This window comes from Falco naumanni, chromosome 1, assembly GCF_017639655.2.
Source record: "Falco naumanni isolate bFalNau1 chromosome 1, bFalNau1.pat, whole genome shotgun sequence".
In the NCBI taxonomy this organism is placed as follows: Eukaryota; Metazoa; Chordata; class Aves; order Falconiformes; family Falconidae; genus Falco; species Falco naumanni.
Window position 1 is genome coordinate 31901367 of NC_054054.1, and position 25513 is coordinate 31926879.

The 25513-nt window shown below is 39.1% G+C and overlaps 1 protein-coding gene across 9 annotated transcripts in view; it reads right to left on the minus strand.

The window, feature by feature from the left end:
- Positions 1 to 25513, minus strand: part of RBPJ (recombination signal binding protein for immunoglobulin kappa J region) — a 153763-nt gene that overhangs the window by 37966 nt on the left and 90284 nt on the right. The window contains exon 1 of one of the 9 annotated variants that reach the window (XM_040587965.1): positions 23787 to 23842. The exons of 6 other annotated variants lie outside the window; for them this stretch is intronic. In XM_040587965.1, coding sequence (XP_040443899.1) covers positions 23787 to 23806 — 20 coding nt within the window. In that variant the 5' untranslated portion in view covers positions 23807 to 23842. Of the gene's footprint in view, positions 1 to 1932; positions 3031 to 9294; positions 9971 to 23786; positions 23843 to 25513 lie in introns of those variants that run through there. 2 more of the 9 variants (XM_040587991.1, XM_040588006.1) reach the window with 2 other exon arrangements.

Sequence of the window (25513 nt, forward strand, 5' to 3'; positions counted from 1 at the left end):
TTAAACCACAAGAATCTTCTGTTAATGCAAGTATATTTTCCTGTGCACAGACTTCTATGAAGACGAGATGCTAATATAGAATATATTTCTGTGCATTCACCTACACAGCCATATTCTCTTACAAACACTGTAGAACACAACTCTGAAAAGAAAAGATCATCTATCACTAAGAAACTTCATCCCATCCAGTGGTTTCACAGACACAAAGACAGTTCCTATATATTTTAAAAATGACCATTTATGATCTGGCATGAGCTGATATATAAAAACAGAGCACAATTTCATACAGCTGTTTCTGCTATGATTGCTCTATGAAATATATATTAATTGCAGCTGTTGATTAATATCACTTTTAATTTTTGTTTTCCGTTGGAGTAAACCGATGCATTTGATTTCTAAGTGCAACTTATTTCACACTGATATCCTTTATTTTTTAAATGAAGCTGAAAATCAGACACTGTTATGATTTGCCAATGGTAGAAATGCACAGCTTAAAAAAGTGATGTTCTATAAGTTTAATACATGATTAAAAAACCCAACCACCTAAAGGACACAATTTCTAAGAGATTAATGTAAAAGACATCTAATTGGGCATATGAATTCAGTTAAGATGGAAGTAGACACAAACAACTAATATTACTTATGCTCAAACATAACATTTCACATTTATCTTTTCCATGGATGAGGATATTAAATAAATGAACCTTACAAATGGCTAAAACAAAGACCTTCAGAAAAATTCTATCTTCTCCAAAACAAAAATGCATTCAATATCTACAGGCCTGATCATTAAGGAAAACAGTTGTACTACTAACATTCAGCACTAAATAAGCAACACACTGGCAACAAACTAAAAGGAAAGAACTAAAATAAACAAGCTTATATTGTCAAAAGAAAGGACAGGTGATGAAGTCTTCTCTCGGCCACCCTATACTCCACAGCCTGCAATTCTGCAAAACCTTCACTCTTCATGAAGTTCTGAGCAGATTTACTTTTTTCAAGCTACCCCCCTCCATGCCCCCCACATTTTTTCTTTACTCTCCACTGATCTTTAGATTGTTGTAACTTATATATAACTCAGTCTAATATGACCCAACCTACACTGTGAGTGTGCCTAACTACTGTGGTTTTTATCTGCATAGCATCTGAGAGAAAGGAGTTTTAAAATCCTTAGACTACTTATACCCTAAACATTTTACCATCTTCTACTATTTCTTTTCACCTAGCAGAACAGAACCACAGAAGTTGTTGCTGTCCTGCTTTCTCAATAAAAATACTGCTGCAGCAGTTCTAAGTTAGTCAGTTCTAAGCAAGGTGCAGAAGACACTGAAGATTATGCAGATCCATTACTTTGCAGTGATATATGCATCTCAGGAGTGTTCTTTCTGCTATGAACATACTTTGATTTATGTAATATGATATGGAACTGATACACAGACAAATTATGCATTTCAGAGGCTCTTATTCCATCCATAATATCACACACCTGAGGTACATAAACTGCTGATGAAATGACACCTATCTCCTCTGCTCGTCCCTCCAGGTGTGACTGTGTTCATAACCACTATCTCTAGAGCTGGTGAAGTCGGCAAAATGACAGTTTTAGATCACCCATCATGCCACAGGCTGGTTCATCATTCAGAATGAACAAATGCACTAACAGCCACATGCAGTCATCAACTCACTCTCACCTTTGCCTGGCAGCGGCACTTAGGCCTTGAGTCGCATTACAGTGTCTACTGTAATAAATTTTGCTATAAAGACTTTGTCCTGAAGATTAAGAATTGAACTAAAAACTAACCCATTTTTAAAAATAAAGTTTTCATAGCCACACATAACGTAAAAAGAGCCAACCTCAATCTGCTTTGAAATACTGCTGACCCTCTTTCTTATCCATACTACAAAAGGAGATAAAATTAATTAAAACCTCACCAATCAAGAATGTCTAAGGGACATGAACAATGCCAGCATTTCTCCTACTCCTAAAGTCCTTTTCTCCTCTGTACAGAATGAATGATGGGTGGTCCAACTGCACTGTGGCTTTTTGGAAGTAGGGGGCACAGCAGCCCCTGAAATAACAAAACCAGAAAGTTTTTGAGCCATACACAAAACATTCCCTCTCTTCAAGAAAAAAAAACACAAAACAAAACAAAACAGAACAAAAAACAAACCACAGACCCACCTGCTCCAGGGTGAATGCCACCAACCACGCACTATCACATCTTTGTACTGCATGATCCTGTACTGCTCCGGCCTGTACTTAAAGAATTTAAGTCCGCCAGCACAGAGAACATGTTACGTGTTTCAAACAAGTCTTCTACTGCACAGCACTATATACACTTTTGGCACTATATCAAATAATACTGACATAAATACAATAGAAAAAGCTCTGCTTCATTTCATCACGCCCTCTCACTGGAAGTCACTGGTTCAATTAGAAACTCCCTCTCCCTTTTCTGACCCACTTTCATCCTCCCACGTTGCCTTCATTATTGTCCTCTCTCTTTTCCAGTCCCCATAAAAAGAAAATCACAGAACCACAACTGCCATTTAAACACAGCTTGCACCATATCAGTAAGTAGACTAATTTTTTAACAACTTACAGAAAGTAAACAAATTCAGTTCCTTACAGTGGTCTACCTACATTTGGAAAAAACTTCATCCAGTAAAATCACTGTACTTGTACATAACTCTGAAAATCAAAGGTCTAGTCCAAAAAGTACATAATTTTAATCCAGACAGAACTCACATAACTGCCACACTAAGTTAAGGCAAGAACATCAGTAACAACAGCTTATTTACGAACAAGAAAGTGCCTAAATACCTACCTGAAGATGTGTTTTTCCTGCTTTTGCTTTTCACTATAGATACCTGCTGGAAGAAGCTACAGTAGCCAAAAGATTTCAAGCATACTAAAGAACACAGATATTACAAACTTGAAATACGCCACTAAAATATTGGAATGGTGTAGAATGTGAGAAACATCATAAATTACTCCTCCTATTAAGATTCCTTTATATTCACATGCTACTATTTCTTTTTGATTGACTCCCAAATAACATTGGCTCAAACATTCAGTGAAAACTGCATATTTGCACACTTACCTTACCAACTGAGTTATCAGCTTGAAAAACCAGCATGCCAACAGAATCTCAGTCCCTAAAACACAATGTAATTTGGCTCATCTATTATAACTGCATCGGGAACGAGCAATACAAGGCTCATTAGTCTTATCTTCATCTACTCAAACCAAAAAGGAGTGACTGTTTGGAAAACAACTGCGCAGAGATCACAAAACTGGCTACTAAAATAATGGTAAACTGCTAATGCATTAAAACTGTCTGAAGCATGCTTCCACATGCAATGTTCCACATTCACAGCTTTCAGTGACAACTACTTTGCTCAGTTATTATGGTTCTTCTTGTCTATCTAGCACAACAAATTTTCCCTTGGATCTCACCTTGTACATCATCTCTGAATAGATATTTCACAAGTGAACTTGACTTTTATTTCCTAAGAAAGTGGTTCTATGTCCCCTATTAAATCAGAATTAAAGTACTAGTGAGCCTTTAAAAAACAAGCAGCTACTTTTTCTTTTAAGAGATTATTTTTTTTAATACAAGAACAGAGACATCAAGCAATAAAGTAGTGCCCTTTTATAGTTACCATCTGTGCATAACTGCAAATAAGAATTAGTCTGAAGAAGGATTTTTTTAGATGCACAAGGATCAACTTTAAGAAACCTACTGATTGTTACCTCTGTTGTCTGATTACTTGAAAAGTCACAAATTAGACATAAGAGATATTTTTAGACCACTTTCCTGCCAATACAGGAATCCTATGCTGTACTAAAGTACCTGAGGATTTGTTCAACCTTGCTTTCAATTTTCAATGACTGAATGTTTGCAGTGTTCAATGAACAGTTACCCATCTTTAAACAAACCTTCCATCCATAACTAAAAGATAAGCGGTCAGCTTCTGTGCAGAAGGCAACATTAAAAAACCTCAAAAACCAAAAAACAAATAAGCACAAAAACTTAAGGTTCACTGTTTTCTTTGAACTGCCACTGTTCACTGCAATGCCAAAAACATATAATAGAAGCGGAAATTGTAAATTATTTTGCAAGGAAGTAGTAAAGAACCATACTGAACTTGCAAAGGAAGAAGATCCTCAAAAAGCCAGCCTAACCTCACATAACCATAAAGGCAAATACGTATTTCTTTTGAACACCTCTTAAAGAGATAACAGGTTCTTGACAGGGATAGCCACTGGTAAACTCAAAATTTCTAACCACTGCTCTATTGAAGTAATAGGTTAACCTTTCTTCCATGTGCTTTTCCTTACTCTATACCCACATAAAGGAGCTTCATTACTACTGTGACTGCTTCCTATCAACAGAAAAACAAGAACATACTAATCTGTCGCTAAGGGGCTTACTGTCCTGCTCCAGGCTCCTCAACCAGCTTCCCCTGCACCACCTGCAGAATTGAGACCTTCAGAGGGAGCTAACTCAGCCTATCGATACACTGAGTAGTAGAAGACTGAGGAAAACCAATGGGTTTGGTTGCAGAAAGCTGGTTGGTCACCTCAGCAAATCAACTTTAACAGAAGCCAAAAGAAATTACACTGAAGGAGCAGCTAAGCTTGTATTCTCTTACACCCTAGCAAGCCTATAACTCTCACGGGAAAGAACTAAATGTAGAAAATAAAACACAGAAGAATGCTGTAAGGGAAATGACTTGCAAAAAACAAGTCTTAGGCATAATTAAGACATCTTACCAGAGACTAACATCCTTAGTCAAAGTTTAGCTTAGGATAGCTATAAGCCTCTCACCCTAAATGCAGTCAGAACTTAATACAAAATGACAGCTAAGTATACTAACATCTCTAAGGTTTAAGCAGACCAACTCTGACAGTCTTGCTGTGACCATTTAAGCCACCAGAGTCTCAAATGCCTTTCCCACCTCTCTGCTAGGTCAGGGTAAGCAAACATGTGTGTCCCCCAGCCACTCCAGCTCACAGTTGGACTGCGGCTTCACAGGCAGCTGATTTGTCACCACCAAAACACAGGTCTCACGAACTCCAGCACTTGTCAGACCTTCCCACAAATTCAAATCAGTAACCCAGAAAAAAAACCCACACTATCTTTTGGGAGAGGAGGGGGATGAAAGGAAGGAAGGAAAGTGAATTCTATTGATTCTGTCATGAACCCAGGGAGTGCCAGCACCACCACCATGGTTCTACAGGAATGCTCTGAGTAGAATGGGACCTCCCACTGCAGCAGCAGCACCCTATTAGAAACCTGGTGCATCCATAGCTTCAGTTTAGACCCACTTCATAGTATTTTAAATAATTAAAAAAAAAAAACAACCACCAAACAATTCATACACTCCATTTACTGACCTTGCTTTAGGAACTGTAAGCTCTAACAGCAAGAGTACATACAGTGCTTAGCCCACCAAAGAAAAAAGTTTCAAGAGCGATTTAAAAAAAAAATAATCTTTACTGTATTTTCATACTTCTCAAAAACACCTTTAGTAAATGGGGATGATGCCCTGTCAACCCCCCCCTCCAGCAACTCAGTCAGCTGAGTCATTTTGATATTCTAGAATTTTATTTTATTTTTATACACAGTTTTATTAGAGTCTGTACCCTCTCCTTTCATTCCCTTTCTTCCTCCAGCTTCCATACTGCTGCAATCCCTCAAAATGCAAAATGGAAGCAGCTCCTTATGTTTGTTAAAAGCAAACTGTTAAGAGTTACATAAGCTTACTTCCATGCAACTACATCTCATCCACTGATCCTAGATTTGTAAAACAATTCACAAATGGTATCAGTATGCAAGCAGAGAATAGGTTATCAGTTCATAACCAGGTTCCCATGCAAACAGTAATTTCCAAATTGGCAAATAAAATCCATTTATTCAGTAGATTAAAATGACACAAAACCTGTGAATACATACACTTTTTAACAAAGTCATATTTGGCACCAACCTTTTGTACAAAATTATAGGGTTTACTAGATTTCAGATGTTTTCCTCTTGCGTCACCCAGGAATTACACGGTTACGCTAACATTAACTGGGTGCAGTTGCAAAATGAGCTGTCAGTATCCTAAAATTAATCAATCTCAGGTATATTGCTTCATAATTAAGCTTATGAATATATCATCCCATTAATATAAAGACACCAGCAATAAACACACATCCCAGAAAAGAGGAAGAATTAGACAGCTCTTTCAACCTTCTAGGACAGCTAAATCATTTGGAGGCTATTCTTGCTCGTCAAATCTTTTTCACTGTGGTTAGACTAAAAGTCTCCAACTGGGAAGCATTTTATATAAACAAGTAATTCTTGAACCTTTAAAGTCACAAAACTAGAGAGCAAAATTAAGTTACACTCCCTCTGCAGTTTACAAACCTGTGTTTCAATAATACCATAAATGCTTTAAAAGATTTAAAAGCTTTGGATTTTGTTGTTGTTGTTGAACTGATTCATAGGCAAATTACTTCTGTGTTTTCAAGTGATTAATTTATACTTCAGTTGCAGCTCCTGCAATAATTAGTAGAGCATTGCCACACAGGAAAGACAAAAATTCAGATTCCCATTTAACAAATGTTTAATGATTTAAAGAGAAAGAGGAAAATAAAGCATGTACAACAAGTATATTTCTGTTTAAATTATATCAACTAGAAGTTCCTTTCAATTATTGCTATTTTTAATGCAGAACTCAAATATTTAGAAAAAAATTGCTAGAGAAATATAATCTCCACAATGCCTATCATGAAATGCAATAATACCTTTAACAATGCTTGTGGTAAATTGGTCAACGATCCCTGAACACGATAATGAAACAGATACTCCAAAAATACACCTCTACTCCTCCTTATCACAGTACAATTACAACAATCATACGAAAAGATTAGATTACACATCTGGGATGTCAGCAGGCTAACACCTTATCATCTTTTTTTCTAGTATTATAGTATTACGGTTCTCTTACATAGTTACACATGCTCCTATTGTGCCCAAATAGCTCTAATGGGGCATTTTTTTGTAAGAAAAAAAAAAGTATCTGCAGAGCACAACTGCAAAGCAGTTATTATTGTCCATTTTTTTAAATGGAAATTGTGTGAATCATACTTAATTCAAGTAGGCTTGCTTTTCAGGTTTGTCAAGTTTAAACTCCACACAGATGCAAATTACTGGTAAAACTTCTCCCTGCATCTTAATGAGGTACACTATGAAGCCAACTTGAAAACAAGAGTGTTTGAGACAAATTTTACTTGACCTAGGTATTCTAAGTGTTTAAGGAGGTAGCATTTTAAAAGAAAGTTTTACCCAACAGCACTGAACTTCTGCATGATCTTGAACCTGTGACTGCTACAACACTAGTTTCCCAGACTAATGCCTGTGCTGGCACAAATTTTTGTCTAAGGATTTTACTGCATGATAAGCGTGCCTAAGCAGTGTTGCGAAGACTCCCAACTGCTGAGCTCTGAACCCAACCTCTTTTCAAAACATTGTCTCATCCTTTCAAGTACATTCAGGCCAGAAGGGAAAGTAAATTGTCAAAACTGTTTTGAAGTACTAAACAACCAAATTCAGGAATTAACTTCAGTTAGCAGCTACCACCATCTCAATTGTATCTTGACCTGTTTAAAAATTGCCAACACAGGACTGCCAAGTGTGTAGTACATGGAACATGCTAATGAACAGGGAGATTTCCTTCCCACAATTCCTGCCTAGCACTGCTTCAAACAGGGCAGATTGAACTCTCCAAGAAAAAATGAGAAAATCATACACAAACACGATCACTAAGGTTCAGCAATGAGATACATAAGCTGAACTCCTGAATTAAAACATGTAGATGCCTGTGCAGCCAAGGTAAACGAATTTTAAAAGTCTCATCCTGAAAAAAATCAAGGGATGACCTATATTAGAAGCTATGGCTTAGAATTCAGCATTTTAGAGAGATGGTATCTTTTCATTGAGTTTTATGGAAAGTGGAGGCTGGATAGACATTTCCAAAATACTGTCATTGAAGACGACAAGCAGAACTTGGCAATGGCACACTGTTTCACAGGAGGTCACTTTGCATATGCCATTTGGATAGATAGCAAGCATATGCCTTAGCTGTACTACAGCTACGCATGGCCCATTAGGGATGATGGAGCTCATGGCATTGTCCAGTAAACTTCCCTCATCATACAAGTCACACATGTATAAGACACACAAGTTCTTTAGTCCTGCTGTTTATAGAACAACTTGGAGACCAAAAAGGCTCTGTTACCTGACAATAGCATATGCAAAATGCAGTCTAAACAAAAGAAGAAAATTTAGAACGCCAATTTTGAAGTGCTTGAATTACCTTACATGGTTATGGGAAAGTTTAAATACTGTCAAAATGGCAGTCACACATATAAAAAATACCAGCATTTCATCTTACAAGTCTTTTCAATTTGTTATCTACACACTGTTCACTCAGACATAAGAAATATAGAAACCAACTCTTTGCTCTTCAGTCAGATTGTAAGCAGAGGGTCTCCAGAATTTCCAATTACAATAATAAATTATGAAATGCAATTTAACTGTTGCGCTCCTGCTTTAAGTGGATTTTTAAACAAAAAAAAAACCACCATGAGTTGCATACTAAATTTATTTATGACTATAAGCCTCTTGGAACAGGTATCAAATTATGTTGTGTTTACTAGCCTGAAGAAAGCCTAATAAAACATTCTGGCAACGGGAAGATAAACACCAGAAAAGTATATCACTGTGTAACTTAATTCTTTTTTCCCCCCCAGTGGTTCACAGGCTGCTGTAATAATTTTGTGTGCCAAGTTACCTACCATATTAGCTATGATGGTGTCTAGCTCTTTAAATAGATGATATTGCTATGGGGACAGAGGAAGAACTGCTGGACTGTTTCTGTGATGAGAAGGGTAGTGGGAGAAGTGAAATATGAGCAGCAGGTTTGGAAGCCTGAGGTATTTTTCACTTCTGTTTTGTATTTTTTCCATATACACAGGAAACTCCCTTGGGGGGAGAAAGACCAACTTCCCTACAGCTAAATACAAGAACATGTGTAAGACAGAAAAGCCATTCAATGTTTCCATACCTTAACAAAACAAAAAATTCAGACAAAAATTTCAGTGCTGTGATAGTGAAATCTTAACTTTCTCATCTCCAAAATTTCTTCAGACAACAAAATCGTTGCAGTAATAGAAAAATCGAAAGAATAGAGACAAAAGAAGATTAGGATGCCTACACACATATAACCATCATTACCTACCTTCGTATTTAGAGAGCTCATTCTCTCACTCAATCCAGACTATTGTCCATGCATTCCCCTCTACTCCCTCCTGCTGCTGCAAAGCAAGTGAGGCAGTGAAGAAAGGCAGAGTTATGACAGTCCATCCAGAGGTGCAGGGCCTTCTGCTCCCACTGCTAGTGGTTACTCTAATTCAGGCCAAGGCTCCAGCAATCCATTTGTCCATCTCCAACAGCTGAAGAAAAGTAAGAACCACCCAACCCTAAATGGTACTTCCTATGAACATTCCCCTGTCTACAACTATTTTCAGTTCAGGGGATTTCTGAGCCCACTGTTGCCAGAAATGAACAGGTTTTATTCATAACTGGGCCTCACATAGTCCAAGCATACTGTAGATAGTAAGGGACACATTCTATGTGCTTTGGAGACCAGTGGGGCAGACAAGAGACCAAGGGAGAGTTCTGTAGAACAGGGCTACACTAGACGTGGAAGGGAATCCCGAGGCAATTTGGCATGATCAGCCTCAAAGGGTCACCCCACCCCAGAACTAAAATTCAGTTTTAACATGTCAGCAAAGCCAGTCTCATATTGTAGTGACACTTGAAAAGCCCCAAAATCACATGGCTACAGATGCTCACTGCTGACCTGAGCACTGACACAGAATGCCACAGCTTTTTGAAGGTATGCAAAGAAAGCCAGCTGTGAAATGTGGTATGATAACACAAATGTTTTTCAATAAAATTAACTACAAACAGTAAGGGAAAGCATAATGAATCTCTACTACTCATGTATTTGCTTTTCAAAAAGCTAATTTAACTAAGTAATAAAACTGAGCTTCTACATTTGAGGGTCTCAAGCAGTTTTACTTTGGTACCATGCAATACAGCCCTGCTAGCAGATGCTTCTAACTTTGAGAACAAAATAAGACTTTTTTTTAAAAAAAAAAAAAAAAAAAAAGAAGCTGCAGATCCAGCTGAGGTTTCAGGGTTTTTTTGTTTTGTTTTGTTTATTTAAAGATTTTTTCCCCCAAGGAAAGGTTTTCCCCGAGAGATTTGCAACAATAAGCCATAATGTCCTTTAGGAAATGTATCTTCATTAACACCACAAACGATGCCATGACAGGCACCCAATGTCTGCTCAACTATGCTACTTCCAATACTTATAAGATCTGGTTGACCATGCCAGCACGCCGTGGGACAAACCCGAAGTATACTCACCATTAGGGCACCACTCTTCACAATACACAAGGAGTATAAAGAGGTCGCAAAAGCTCATCATCCTGACTAGTTTTGTAATGAAAACCAACACAGTCCACCCTTCCAGGTATGCTAGAGCCCCTGTTAAAGGAGCTCCCTGAACCTGCCTGCCACCCAGCAGTATGAGTCATAGGTGATTACAGTAATGATACTGTGCCAAGACCTAGGGCACTCTGAACTCAAGAGTCCTCAAGAAGATGTTTCTAACAGCTACAATTAACTGTAGACACTGTAGAAAACGGACAGAATAACAAATCAAGAGGACTGAGACAGAAAGGCAAAAGCAAGTAGACAATGCAATAAATGGCCTCAGCCAGAAGAAAATGTAGTGTATTCCATTACAGATTATCTGGCAAAGGAGAAGCTGATAAATGACTCAACTCTCGGGAGAAGAGCATGAAGTTACTTTTGGCTTCCAAGACAGAAGAAAGCAGCTGGAAAAAGGAAGAGGCCACAGACAGAAGAAGCAATGAAGATCCAGGACAAAGCTTAAGTGTTTGCTTCCTGTTACTCCAACTACAGTCCAGTGTTGCAAGACTGAGCGTTTGAAGGTTCCTTTTACCAAAGCAGAAAGGTTGCACACACTGAGCCTCACTGGCTGGAACTATTATTCAATTCTGATATGCAAAGGACATGCCTATTGGACTTTTTAAATCTTGTTGCAAAATGAAGGGGATAGGAGTCCTGTAGCCAAAGGGTTACATGAGCTGCTTAATCACTGAACATAAACTGAGGCTCGCTGTTGAAAGAAAAAGTGCACCAGTGTTACCCACCTACTTGAGGAATATCTTTGTTAATCTTTCAGATACGTATTTTTTGTGACATAAAAATAAGCAGACAAGTTCATGACAAGTGTAGCACAAAACCTACAAACTATTAAAGATGCCTTCTCTGATGAGAACAACAAATATCAAACTATTTCAATCAAAATGATAATTTCTAACTTATATTAAAACATCCCAGTATGAATACCATTTCTCTTAAGATTCTAAAACAATATTAAGAAAAGCAAATCTAGTGTTTCTCTTCAACCACTGAACCAGGCAAAAAGAAAAGTTACAATTTTATGCAGGAAGTTACACATGCTCTTTTAACCCATCTTAAAAGGAAACTTTCTGTATAGTCAATATTAATTCAAGTTGTATAACAAAGCTGTGTAACAAACAACCTGAAGCTTATCTGTATACACACATACCCCTTTTTGGGCAATGCTTATTTACAGAATTTGGCTTTCAAAACTTCGTCTCAGCTTTACTTTGTTTGCTTTCATCACTTCAAAACCAATCCTTTCCCCCAGTTCTGCTGCTTTAGAAATACACCATGTTAGTAAAGAACAAAGTGTCCTGTTTCTTTACAGCTTTCAATATACTCCCTACAATGCTACTAGCAACAGATTGCAGTCTCTGAATTAATTAATTCAAAGTTCTGTTCTATCCATCCCTCTTGGAGTAGCAAAAGAATAACAAAATAGTAATAGCTTCCCACACACTTCTAAGATGAAGAAGAGGACTGAAACATGTCAAAAGAGAGAAGCGTAGTGAAAGGAAATAATGAAACTCCTTCAAAATAAAGTGATCCTCCACTATGTCATCTACTTACCCCTCCCAAATATGTTTCCTGCCTTCACAGTATTAACACCTAGGATCTTTCTTTGCCTTTCCCCATATAACTTAATTTTCCTCACTTCTCTGTATCATTGTTTTGTCTTCTGTTACACATGGTATCTTGGGTTCTTGAATTCTTCAGATTTTATTTTCTCTCCAATACTCGCCAGCTCTTTAGCTGGGAGACAAGCTGCATACCATTAGATATCTCCTCTCACAATGAAAGACACTGATATGGCCAAGCTCCAAGTTCCAAAAAGCAAGGAATAGGGTTTGGATTTGACTTAAAACATACAGTTGTTATATTATCACATTGGCTGAGTAGTAACAGTGACTTCCCCATTCTGTAGATAACAGTGCTGATGCTCTAAGCACACCACAAGCCTTACAGGGCAAATAACAGAAAAAAAGCGGGGGGAGGGGGGGAGGGAAGGGAACACGACAGATCTGTTGGGAAGTACTCTGGAAATACCGTTCTGGACAAAGGTAAATGAACGCAGACTGCCCAGGAACAAAGAGAATTGGGCTTATATAGAAACATCACAGGAAAAAAAGCAGAGAGAAAGTATCCTGCTGTATTACTCCATAAAAAAAAGTAAAGTGATGTAGAAGCAAAACTAATTGAGGGCTGGTCATGAAATCCAGGAGAGAACAAGACTGAAAGCAACTAAGTAATATAAAAAAACCCCAAAGTTCTTTCATTACACTGTACATATAACAAGAGGAAGCAGAATTGACCAGATCTAAATTGGAATCAGCAGAAAGGAATGTCAAGCAGTGATTAATACACATTTCAACTAATGCCAAAACAAAAAGGAGAATATATTAGGAAAGTGATTTGGACATGGTAGAATAGCATCTTCTATCTTAAAAAAAGAAGTAATACCATTATTGAACAAAATTGCCTAAAGTCAGGACATTAAGTAGAAGAATACTGAATACAACAGAGAAAGTGTCAAAAGTACCACCCGTAAAATCTATGTTAGGAAAGTACCTTAAACAACAAAACCCACAATTTGAATCCTATGCACCAGAAGCACTGAGGAAAACTTCCAGTAAGTGAAGTCTCTTATCTCTACAGATGTAATACTCATCACTGCCTAATAACATCTGGCAAACATCGGTCTTTGCTTTTGGGTTTTTTTAAGACCTGTTCTAACCGAAAAAGATAAAACTTTCAAATTTGAACCGATGCAGTAAGACTTTAATGAGTATGCAAACTGACAGGTCTAACCAGTCTACTGCTAACTTTAAGAGCCACACAGCAATAAGGTGAAACAGCTAAGAGTCAGTTCAGTTTTTCTGCTTGCTTGCTAAGTACTAACAATATAAAAACCCAGAAATATTAAGATTTTGTCCAGAAGCACTACCTGAATGAACATTCAGAGAGTTCGTTCTTGTATGTTTTATTTCCATATTGAAATTCAGCCTAGAGTCAGGGAACGCTCACACAAGGACTGGCTTCAAACTGTGTCTTGTCATGTACCTTCAGCATACCTTCAGAGGTCACCTTTTATTGACTGCAATCTCAAAAGCTACATGTAGATGTAGCAGCTAGTAGCTAGTCAAAAGAATAATAGTTATCCTTACAGGTCAAGGGATCCAATAAAAAGAGTTGAACTATACTTTCTAGTAGCCTCTAACACTTGCAAATGACTGTAAGAGCCTGGTCTACTCTTCTTTGCTGCCATTTGAAGTATGATTTATCACTTCAACAAGCTAATTGTGAGTAAAACTTCTCAATAAGACTTTTTTTTTTTTTTTTTTTTTTTTTACACATTGTTTCATGACGACTCCTTTGTTTTACCTGTTAACTACAAGGAAATACAGGTATCTTGCCCATTGCAAGTAAAAATGGAAAAAGTTCTGACATGTGTTTTACCATAGTTCTCACATTTCTTTTAGCACAGTTCTGAGTATTTTGAGGGTGCTGCTAGAAATGGTAGCATTGCTAAGAGAATTCTTATTTACTGTATTATCAAAATTGAACATTAACCTGGCCAATGTCCGTATTATTAATTAAAATAGATACTAGAATAAGTTTTTATGCCTTCACTTTCCTGTTTCTGATTACCTTTATGGCAAAAAAAATACTTCAGATCTAGAAAACTCCCTGTTTTCTATCTCTGCATAATATATTTTTCTTTCACTCCTGCAGACAAACTAAGAGGCACATACACCTCCATAACCAGCTAATCAATTAATATTGAAAGCCACACTTGTAAATTTAGTACTTACATGAAGATCTCTCAAACTTTTACATGACAATTCGGGTTAAAAGTATCATCTGTGCTGACTGAAAGAGCCTGTCACAATGCATCAAGTGTGCTACAAGCCTCTTCTGAAGAGGAAGCCTGATCCCAAATACTTATTTTGATTAACTGCTCTGCATAGCTTATTAACGAAAGATTTGTAATGCACATTTAAATAAAACAAATCAAAAACAAAACCAACCATGCAATAAAAAAAAAAAAACCAAACAACTGGAATGCAAAAGGAAAAGAAAAAAAAAAAAAACCACAAACGAAAAACAACACCCCAGGACTCATTGCTGGCAATGAACAGCAGAAGGAAAAAATTTGGCTAGAAAAATACTTGGACAGAAAAGACACGTCCAAAATAGTTTTGCTATATCCCCCTCACTTCTGGAAGATATTACATTATTAAGGATTTTACTAGTCATCACTGTGTATCTACTACAAAACTATGAGAGCCTGAAAAGAACTACACACATGCAGAATAACACCAGTCTTTCAATGAAGCTTTTTCTTTTCTGAATTCTTACCCTCACTACTGAAGTCAGAGCTGGCTGGCTGATTTGGAAAGTGGTAAAATATTTTGAATTTTAAAATAAATACCTATACAGAATAATTTCTTCTGTAGTATAAAGACATGGCTATAGCACACTGCAGCACCACTTCATTTTTCTTCATGCCACATTTATCCCCTGGTCATGCCCTAGCCATTGCTTTTATGTCTCCATTATGTAAGAGCAGCATCTCTCTAGTGTCTATTCTAATATCCTTCAATATTACCAAAACACATTCATTATGAATACCATCAGTATTAGTCTTGCTTACCATACCTTTCTGTTATGCAGACTGAAAACCTAAGAAAGTCTGGTATCTGCTGACCATCTTTCACAGGCACAGTAGCGAGAGAAGACATGATGCCACCTGTCAAAACCCAGCAAACTGAACAGCAAACAGCCCATAACCACACAAAGCAATGAGAATGGAATCAGGAGACAACAGTTCTATTTCCACCTCTCCATGGACTCTGCGTTTGACCTTGGCAAGTCACTGGTATTTTGTGCTTGTTTTTTCATGTTCAGGACATGAAGGGCTTTTACGCAGATGGCTGGAACAACAACAATAATAAAATAACTGAGTAAGTTTAATTATTATTTATTCTATAATGCCAGACCTTAGAACTCTTCCGCAATGGCATAATTCAGAGCGAGCACAAGCACCTCTAATTCTCTAGGCCTTCATTTTGAAGTTCCCTTTACATGAAAGCACTGGTGAAAGCAGTAACCCATTATCAGAGACCACCCCACACTGTTACCAAAAACTGATAAATGCTTAGTTTCACAAACTTCTGCTGAGCAAACAAATTAGACCTTATTTTTTTACACTGGCAGTTCCTAATCCACAGCTTGCAAAAGAAACACTACCTGCAAGATGCTCTGCCACTGCTCCCACACAAAATTAAATTACAGAGTTAAAATAAGAGCTGCCAGGAAAACGAAAGTAGTATATTGCCTAGAGAGTATTTTTTACTTTGTGCCGTTTCTATGGTACGTCAAAAATTAGGGACCAGTATTTTTCACAATTCAATTCCCTCTCTCAGGCTTAGAAAATTCTGAGTTTCATGCTGCCTGATCAAGTTTCATTCTGATACCAAGTTTCCTGGTAGTCTCCCAAGGCACCACACACTTGAAACACACCACAAGTATAGTTTGAAAAAAAAGTGCAGATGAAATGTTCTACAGACCAAGCAATGTTACCAAGAATACAAGTAGAAAGACTTTTCTCTGGCACATACAGAAAATGTCTACATTTGTTCATACTCAAAAAGGGAAAATTACAAATGTTTACTCTGCTATTCAAATAACTCTAACAATCAGAAAACTGACTAGGACTCATTGCAATACATACCCTTGAATCCCACCTACCAGAAGCAGAAAAATAAAGTAACAGGTGCAATCTCATACAGAGCAGTCAAAAATGACCACTTGCCAATACATCTTCTTGCTTATTACAAGTGTTCTGGATTTTGAATATACTGATTAAATGCCACTTCATACAAGTCAGTCATGCAATTACAATGAAAACAAATTATTTCTTCCTCCTGAATATAAAACAAATGAGGAAAAGTTATACCGTAACACAGCCACCTTAATGTCTTCATGTTTTCCAAGTGAAGCAATGAGAAGAGCTTTATTTAAATAACTACAGAAATATACACTTAATTTCAACAAGAATATTTTCAAGACTTATCTACATAAAAAGATATGTTCAAAAAAAAAAGCATCACAAACTTAATGAAGAAACATGCTGTTGACTAAAACATTCAGATTGTTTTAGAAAGAATAAATCATGCCCCAGCCGCTTGTCACTCATTGAATACTCTGATTAATTAAAATAGTAAGACATTATAAAGACTATGTCTTATGGTAAAATTTTATAGAACAGTCAAGCTCTTCAAAAACTATAAAAAAATTTTAAATGGAATGCAAAAATAGTGTTTATCCTTGTAAAGTTATAGCCTCTGCCTATTGCAAGGATGTAAAACTGATCTTAACCAAGAGATTTCTTAGACCATGCGTACTGAAACCCCTACCTTCTTTCCTTTCTTGGTAAAAATGTTTACCACTGTAAATATGTAGTTTAAGCATTCACATGCAAAACAGCATGAATATACATGGGCATATATCACTATCTGGATAACTAAACTCCAGTTGAAGAGCATTAAGTATTTCTTGAAAAATTAAATTATTTTCAATAGTATACATAGGCACTGAAAAGGGGCCTATGATGCCACATAGGAACAGGCAATGAAAGAGTTTCTTTAGGTTTCAAAGGGTACTTAACATTATTTTTTTTTTTTAGAAAAATGTAGCAACCACAAAACACACACACACACACGCACGCGAATTATGAGTAAAGAGCACCACAGCATAAAGCAGAACCCCAGGAAATGAGATAATGTCAAACTAAGTTTAGCGCTTACTTTTCCAAGACTCAGTAAGAATATAATGATAGGAAAATTGCTACTTTCTATTAATAATTTTCTCTTCAAAGAAATTTATCAGTCGTTTCCTCTTCTGAGTTTTTACATTGGAAAGAGAGAACCATAATTCCATATAATTTCCTTGCCTCATGTAATCTTAATTATTAATTACTGCAGTTATGTTCAAGACAAGTATGAAAGGTGTACAGTATTAAGAGTATTATAAACATTTCCACATAAAAATAATGAAAGTTCAGTAAGATCAAGAATATAATTTTACACCTACAATTATAAACTTGTCTTGAAATAGTATAGACTCAAAAGGCAATTCTGTTGACAAAACTAGATTTAAGATTACATTTGACAATATAGCTAGTGACATTTACCTTTTTCCCTTCTTCACCTAAATACACAGGAAAAAATAAGCAACTCTTAAAAAGCAAGTCAACACTACAAGTGCTCAATTTTGTAAAATATTACAATAATGTAAATAATTTTAAAAATCCACTTAAAACTATACCTTCCCTGAGAAATGCTCTTGGGATGCAGTGATTCAGTACATTACAGTGCCATACAGGTCAGTTAATAATGTGCTTGCAATTAACATCCAAAGAATTTAGGGTGGCAAGTACTACTAACATAGAAAAGATGTCCTGAAACTTTAAAATTCTGCTGACAATTTGCACTCCAAATGTGAAACTAGTATTTTGCATAAACTACATTCGTCATTCCCAACAGAGATTCAAATGTATTGCATAAGCTAGAATACTTGTTTCTATTAAATATGTACTTTACAAATCTAGAATTAAAATTTCTTTCTTCAATTTTATCAAAAAGCAAACATAGCATAGAATAGGCATGTATAAAACTTTTACTCAAATTCTTTGCCCATGAAGGCACCACAGCTCTTTCAGGAAGACCTTACAAGCAGCTATAGGCTACTTTAGCTTCTTTTCACATGCTTTTTAAACATATAAATTGATTCAGTTCAAAATAATTAAAAACAACCCTAGAATGAACTATTATTGGGAAGTAGAAATTAGCAACTCATAGGAAAAAAACTCTTATCCACAATCCCATGATCAATAATGCAATTCATAGTACAGAATAGCAAACTTAAAGAGTTATCTCTGCAAAGAGGTATTGGCAAAGGATATTGCCTTTTAACTAGCAGTAAGAAAAGCACACCTACTATGCCTAATAAAACAGTCTGTAGAGCATTTCTGGAGAAATCAAGTTATAAAAAGATGATTTTCAAACTTTCTTTGTGCTCTATATCAACCAAAATAAGTCAGAAATGACAAAGAGCTACTTAATACAATGAATAAACAATGAAAGCAAATAAAATCCAGATCAAGAGTTAACTTCCTAAAATCGCCCCTACTGAAACTACAAAAGATTGAGTATTTGCAAGCATCTCAGAAGACTGCTTCAAGAATACAGCGCTCCCAAAGATTTCCCAATAGACTTAAGACATTGACAAGCTCCTTGATAATGATTTACATGTTAGTCACACAAAACCATCTACTCATTTGATTGTAAACGAGTTTTTCCCAAGCTTTAACACTCATTATGTGTATACACACAATACAATAGCCGTAGTTATGGTTATTACTCAAATCTTTATAAGCACCATGTTTAAAACTCCAGTGACAGTAAAAACTATAGCCTGAAGAACCATCCTATCCTTGAATTCTACTCCCATAGTCTACACAATCCTATTTCCATTCCTTGAGCTTCACTGAAGCCACTCTCACTAACATCTCTTGCAGTCTAACCCTATGATGAGGCTCAGAATCAATATGCAATTCTTACCTTCCTAGACCTGTCAATCACCCAAAGCTACCAGCAATGCTTCCTTTCCAGACATATTCTCCCTGGTTTCCCTGGCATTGTTGCTCTCATGATTCATCCCTTATCATTCTAATTGTTCTTTCAGCGTATCCTCCTGAAGGAGCCTCCTTATTCACCTGTACTATCTTACCAATCATTTAACAGGTTTCTGTCTTGCATCCCTCTCCATTCTCTTTCACTTTGTCCAGTGCCAGGATTCAAATTCAACTAATAACTCCCTGCCGTTAATTAGAAACATACTTTCTACTACATACCCTCCGTGTTCGTCCAAGCTAACCTCTCAGCCTGCATCTCTTTCTCTGTACAGATGGCTATCAGCTCAGCCTCAGCACAGACAAAACACAGGACTTAGCTTTCTATCACTGCTTCAGTCTCCCTTCCACTACTACAAGTCACTGACTTTCAGGACTCTTAACTAAGACTCAGCCCTTAACCCATGTTTTTCTATAGGTCCTAGAAATAATCTGGGTTTGAAACCCTGGTAGTGCCTACCACATCACGAAGATATGCTTTTAGTAGGTTAAATTTTATCCTGTGACCACAGCAGTTCACATCTGAAATAGTGAAGCACCCTTCTTCATCCTTCAAAATCCAGATTTGATCCTGCTCTATTTATTCTGAACATTCCTCTCCAGATAGCTTTTTTTAGCCTAAGGTAAGATCGCAAAAGTCTCCCCACCCTCCCCTGACATCTCTTGAGCGGCATCCACTTCACTCTCTACTTCAAGACCCTTACTGGTCAATGTCCTCATCCTGAAAATTACTAACTGGGATGTAGATGAGGCTAAAGTTTCAATAAACTTACATTTTCACCTCTGAACCTCTCTTCTGTTGCCCTCCTAGTTGCAAGAGCCCCACAGAGCAGTCATCCTTCAAAAACCTCCTACAAGTTTTTCCATAGTTCTCATTAAAAACAAATAAACAAACAAAACTACCAGATGGCTGGCACATCTAGACCAGTACGCTAAAATTCACTGCACTGATGCCAAACATTCTCCTGTGTCATCACAGATCTGATGTGTCTTCCCTTACCCTTCAATCATCAAGTATTCTGGGTCAGGAAACACCTCTTAACCACAGAACTTTGGAATGACTAATTCGGACACATAACTTAAATGAGTCTGATACTTAGAAAAGTGTTACTGAAACAATTTTCTACTTTACAATGCTATGGAAAACATCACACTAGTGATAAGCCCACTCAGTTATTTCTGTCTTTTTCAATGCAAACCCTGTTTGAAAAATAACCCAAATACTATCTTGTATACTGCTATTACAGAGGTTTTCACTGTTAATCAAGTACTGAAACCAATGCCTAGCATTTATCACTTCTATCTACCCTTTCTAAATTTTGTTCACTTGTTTGCTGATACAGGATTCTTTGCAAGGGTTTTATTGTTGTTGGATTTTTTTGCAATGCTTCTTGCATTATTTTCTAATATTTAAAAGATCAGACTGTCACAGGCTACAGAGAAGACACCATTCCATATTTTATGTCATTTTAAAATGTCACAAAAATAAGTTCATAGCATTAGAAATTCTGTCATATGGTTGTATTAGGCCTAGCACAAAAATTTTCAAACTGGTTGAGGCCTACAGATATTTTTGTAGTATCAGTAATTATTTAAAACAAAGTGTTCTGCACTCAAAATGTGCTTCCCCAATTAAATAACATTTTTATTAATTTTGCCATCTTAAAATTATGAGTTTCCCTAAATCATTCACAAGCAAAACCAAAAATACTCCACAAAACCCCAAAATACTATTCTATTATCCCAGCCATAAATTATCCACTTCATGTTAAATAATAGTTCAAATAGTTAGTAATTAATTTTCAGTTACTTCTTACATGTTTCTGTGTACTTTCTCATTACATCTAGTTCTGCCACTGTACAATTTAGATTCAGGCATACTGTAAATACAAGCAATCTTGATAAAAACATTCCTTGTGATGCAAGTAGGAGTGTACCACATGCTGCAAACAAGAAACCGGTAATGTACTCTGACTGTCCCTCAAAAATAGTGCAATAAATTCCTACTATTCCATTCCAACACATCATAAAGCAATGTACCATATCTTAGGCTTAGGCATACAGTTTTCACAGGAAAAAAATTGTATTTTTACATTTAGCTTACACTGACTGCAGAAAAGCCATGTGCTTTATCTCAAAAGTTTGAGCACCCGTAAGAACTGCAAGCTGCCCACTAAAATACAATGCAGTATTTGCATACTACATTCTTCAGCTACAGCTTTTTAATTTCAACTTTTTTCCCTGTGCAAGTCAGCTTTTACAGAACAGTCTAGAAAGAAAGTTTCTATTACTGACTTTTTTGACAAAAAAAAAAATTAGCTACTGGAATATGATCAATTTTTAATCCTCATACACACAGAAAACTCAGCATCAGAGCCGTACTCCAAAACCAGGTCATAAACAAAATAATAATAACAAAAAAAAAAAAAAAAATCAGGCTTCTTAATTTCATCTAACTATAACATCAACCAAACAGACTTCATTTTACCAACGCTAAAAATATTTAACAATAAGAAAACAAGACTGTTTTTCAGAGAATTATTTTACTTACAGTTTTTGAACAATAAATTAGCATCAACATCCAAAACTACACACAATTTTTTTCACTTTTGCTAAAATGCTGTTTTTTCTAATGTTCAAATTATTCCATCATTTATTTTAAAAAAATAATTATAGTTGTTATTGTCAGAATTTTAACAGATCTCCAAGGAGGATAAAAGTAACATCACAAACGTGAGAACACTTCTGACAAACCTGCAATAATCAATAAACAAAAGGAAATGGAGCCCAAATATTCAGAGGAGTAAACTAATAGAAACATGGGAAAACTTAATTGCCATCTAGAGCGCAGACTAATACCGACAGCAAACTTTAAAATCATTTGTTCCTTTCTTTCAACTCTAACCTCTAAAATAGTACACTCCAGGAACCATAACAAACAAGACCAGCTTCCCTAAAGAACATTTAATTGGGAAAACATGTATGAGCCATAAGATGCCTTTATCAGGACACAAATCAAGCAAAAGCTTCGATATAGTTTTTGACAAGCAAAAGCGAGGAATTGGAAACACTACTGCAGCCAAACAAAACAACAAAATACCATAATGCTACCTTCTCCATGAGAACAAAAGCATCAACCACCAACTCCACCCCACCCCCAAGCAGGCTGTTGCTCTCTAACCACAGAGCCAATGCTATAGACAATGTAATCCCACAGGGAAGACAGAAGGTCACAGACACACTGTGAAATCATAAAATAAGGTCCATGTTTTTAGAAAGACACAGCGGTACTTTCACCAGTCAAGGTTTCATCTGGAACAAACAGGTGGAATACAGAAACGGCCTGTTCTTCTCTTGACTGTCCCTTCCCTCAACACAGAGGGAGGTCACACGTGCTCAGTTCAGTCCAAAATAAAGGATGCGGAACTTACAATAGGCAGCAGAATGCAAGATGTGGTGAGGATGGCAATATGCAGTGCAACACTGCAGGTGAGACTGCATACTGTACACCAGCAGTGGATCTGTTATTATTCATCAGCTGGAGGTGGCTAAGAGCATGTCACTTATTACCGTGACACATGCTGCAGCTGGCTAGCCATGATTAAATATCGCCCTGCGTGGCTGAAAGGGATGGCGACTATCATTCGTTACGATCCAGCATGGCATACCGGGGTGGGGAGGCTGCTGCCCTTCACCGCAACGCAGTATTTGGAAGAAGGCAACTAACACTCAACAAAAGCCCTGGGAATAGCATGCAGGGAGGAAAGAACGGGAACCTCAGTCCCCCAGCCTGAGGGGATGGGTGCCCCGCTCGCAGGGATGGTAAGCCCGGCGGCACTCGGTGCGGCCGAGCGCGCTCCACCGCAACGCGCGACAGTGACAGACCCGCCCCGCTCCGCGGCCCGGGCCGGGGGCTCCAGCCGACCCTCCCCGCGCGAAGGGCGCCGAGGTAGGGCAGGAGCACTACGCTCAACTTCTCCCAACCACAGCAGCAAAAGCCTTTGTCCGGGCGCTCCCGGTCTGTGGCCAGCAGAGCCCGTGGGTCCCCCTCCTGCGGCAAGATGAGCCGGGGCGACAGATGAGGGGGCACGGCCTGTGCCAGCCGCGGTCCCCTCCCCGCCGGGCTCCGCGGCTCTCCAGAAAGCCCTCAGAGAGGGACCCCCCTCCGGAGCAGCCAGGATGAACACTGACCCCGCACGGAGTCCCGACCGGCGTGCCGGTGCCGGAGAGGAGAGCAAAGAAAGCGCCCGGCCCTGACGGCACCTCCGCGCTGGGGGGCCGCCGGACAGCCCAGCCGCTGGCGGTCCGTCACCCGAGGCGCGGGGGGCCTCCTCCCGTGCGCCCACCCGGGGGGGACCCCAGCCCCCCGGGGTTTGCCTCTCGGGGCCTGCCTCCGGGCCGTCCGCAGGGCAGCTCTCGCTTCCCCTGAGCTGCGGCAGAGGCGCCGACGGGCGAGAGCGGCGCAGCCGGTGCCCCGGCACCCCCAGAAACAGACGGCTGCCGGCGCGGCGCTGCGAACCCCCCGCACTTACCCTGTCACAACAGGCGCCATCTTCCACAAACTCTCGCCAAAACTCCTACTCTCGCGAGAGCGCCCCCCTCTCCGGGCCCGGAGCGCGCGTGCGCGGGCCCGTGAGACACGCGCGGGACGGGGGGGACGGCGCGCACCGCCCACTCAGCGCCTGGGCTCTCCCCTCAGACACAACAGCCGAGGCGTGGGAACCGCGCCGCTCTCGCGAGAGTTGGGTGCCGCGGGCCAGCGGGCAGAGCGGAGAGCGGGGCCGTTCTCGCGAGAGCGGAGGGCGCCGCGGGGGAACCGAGGGATTCCCTCTGCCCGCTCGCGCGTCTGGCTCCTGCGCCGTCCCCCGCCGGCGGGGAGGGACGGACCGGCGTGGGGAACGGTGGCGGGGAGAAACCGTTCGGGGCGAGGGCGGGCGGGGAGGGGTGACTGCTAGCGCGCGGGGACGGGGCGCTCGCGGGATCGGCCGGGAGTGCCGGCGTGGGGAACTCGCCGCCGCCGCCTCCCCCCGCGGGAGGCGCGTGTGGGGCCGCCCGCCTCGTGCTGTCTGTGGGCCCGGCACATGCGCGGCTCGCGGGCTCGTCGTGAGGGCCGGGGGCGGGCCCCTTCGGCGGGAAGACGGGGCCTTCGGTCAGCGGGGAGTTGGGGTGTACTGGGGAGGTGGAGAAGTTCCCCCCCCACCTCCGCCCCCCACCTCCGCCCCCCCCTCCCCAGTCGTGTCCCCCCCCCGTGTATAGTGAACGTTTCCTCCAGAGTTCAGACCAGAGCTTTTGTGGAACTTCTGTCAATACACGACGTGCCTGCGCTGTCGGATTCACTGAAATCATACAAAACCAAACCAAGTCCTTGGGTAACTGTGGAGCAGCATGGGCTTCCTACCAGAGCCATAAAAGAAGTCAAAACCCACCAGATGGTGGTAACCTGCACTGTTGCTCTGTCAAGCAGCGCCGGCTGAAGGCTTTTTCACTCCTGTTTGTTGAGCCTGAAAATTCCTACCGAGCTTGGAAACCAGTGGGAAATGGTTAAAGAAATCCTTTTCCAAATAGTGAATAAAAACTAGCAGTACAAGGCTGGGATGTAGAGACACAGCTATTAGATCTATGAGATTTGGTACATGGAAATGTTGCATCATTATTTTTGAAAAATCAGTTTTAAATTAAAAGCCTGCTTTGGTAATGCTGTTATCTGCAACCAAAATGCGTAAGATACATTTGTTTGGCAAACAAAACTTGTTGAGTCTGCTGAGACTCTAACCAATAAAGCGAACTTTGTGGTGACCTCTCAGATAAGGCTGCTGGCTATAGTCAGGGGAACAGAAGGTATCTACAAAAGAAAATTACCTAGATGTGCTCCAAGTTTGACATAAACAAAAGAACATTAACAACATTACCATTTCAAGGTGAGGGTCTGATCATCAATTACGAGACCATGTTTGAAAATTAATCCGTTTACATCAAAGATTCTGTCTTGTCCATTCAGCTTCCTCTATGTTTTTAGTATAACATGTCAATCTCACTTCAAGCACAATTGCATTGATTTAAAGATCTACAGAGATTCCAAAACCCACATAATTTTTATTACTTCACCTCCGTACCTCTGCTGCCTCCCAAATTAGGGATAAAGATAACATTTCAGTAATCCTGTGATACGATTTTGGGTTTCCCTCCCACCTACGCTCTCTACTGCTAATCCTAATTCAATGAATAATGTCTCAGATGAGTAAAATCATGTTTTAAGAGA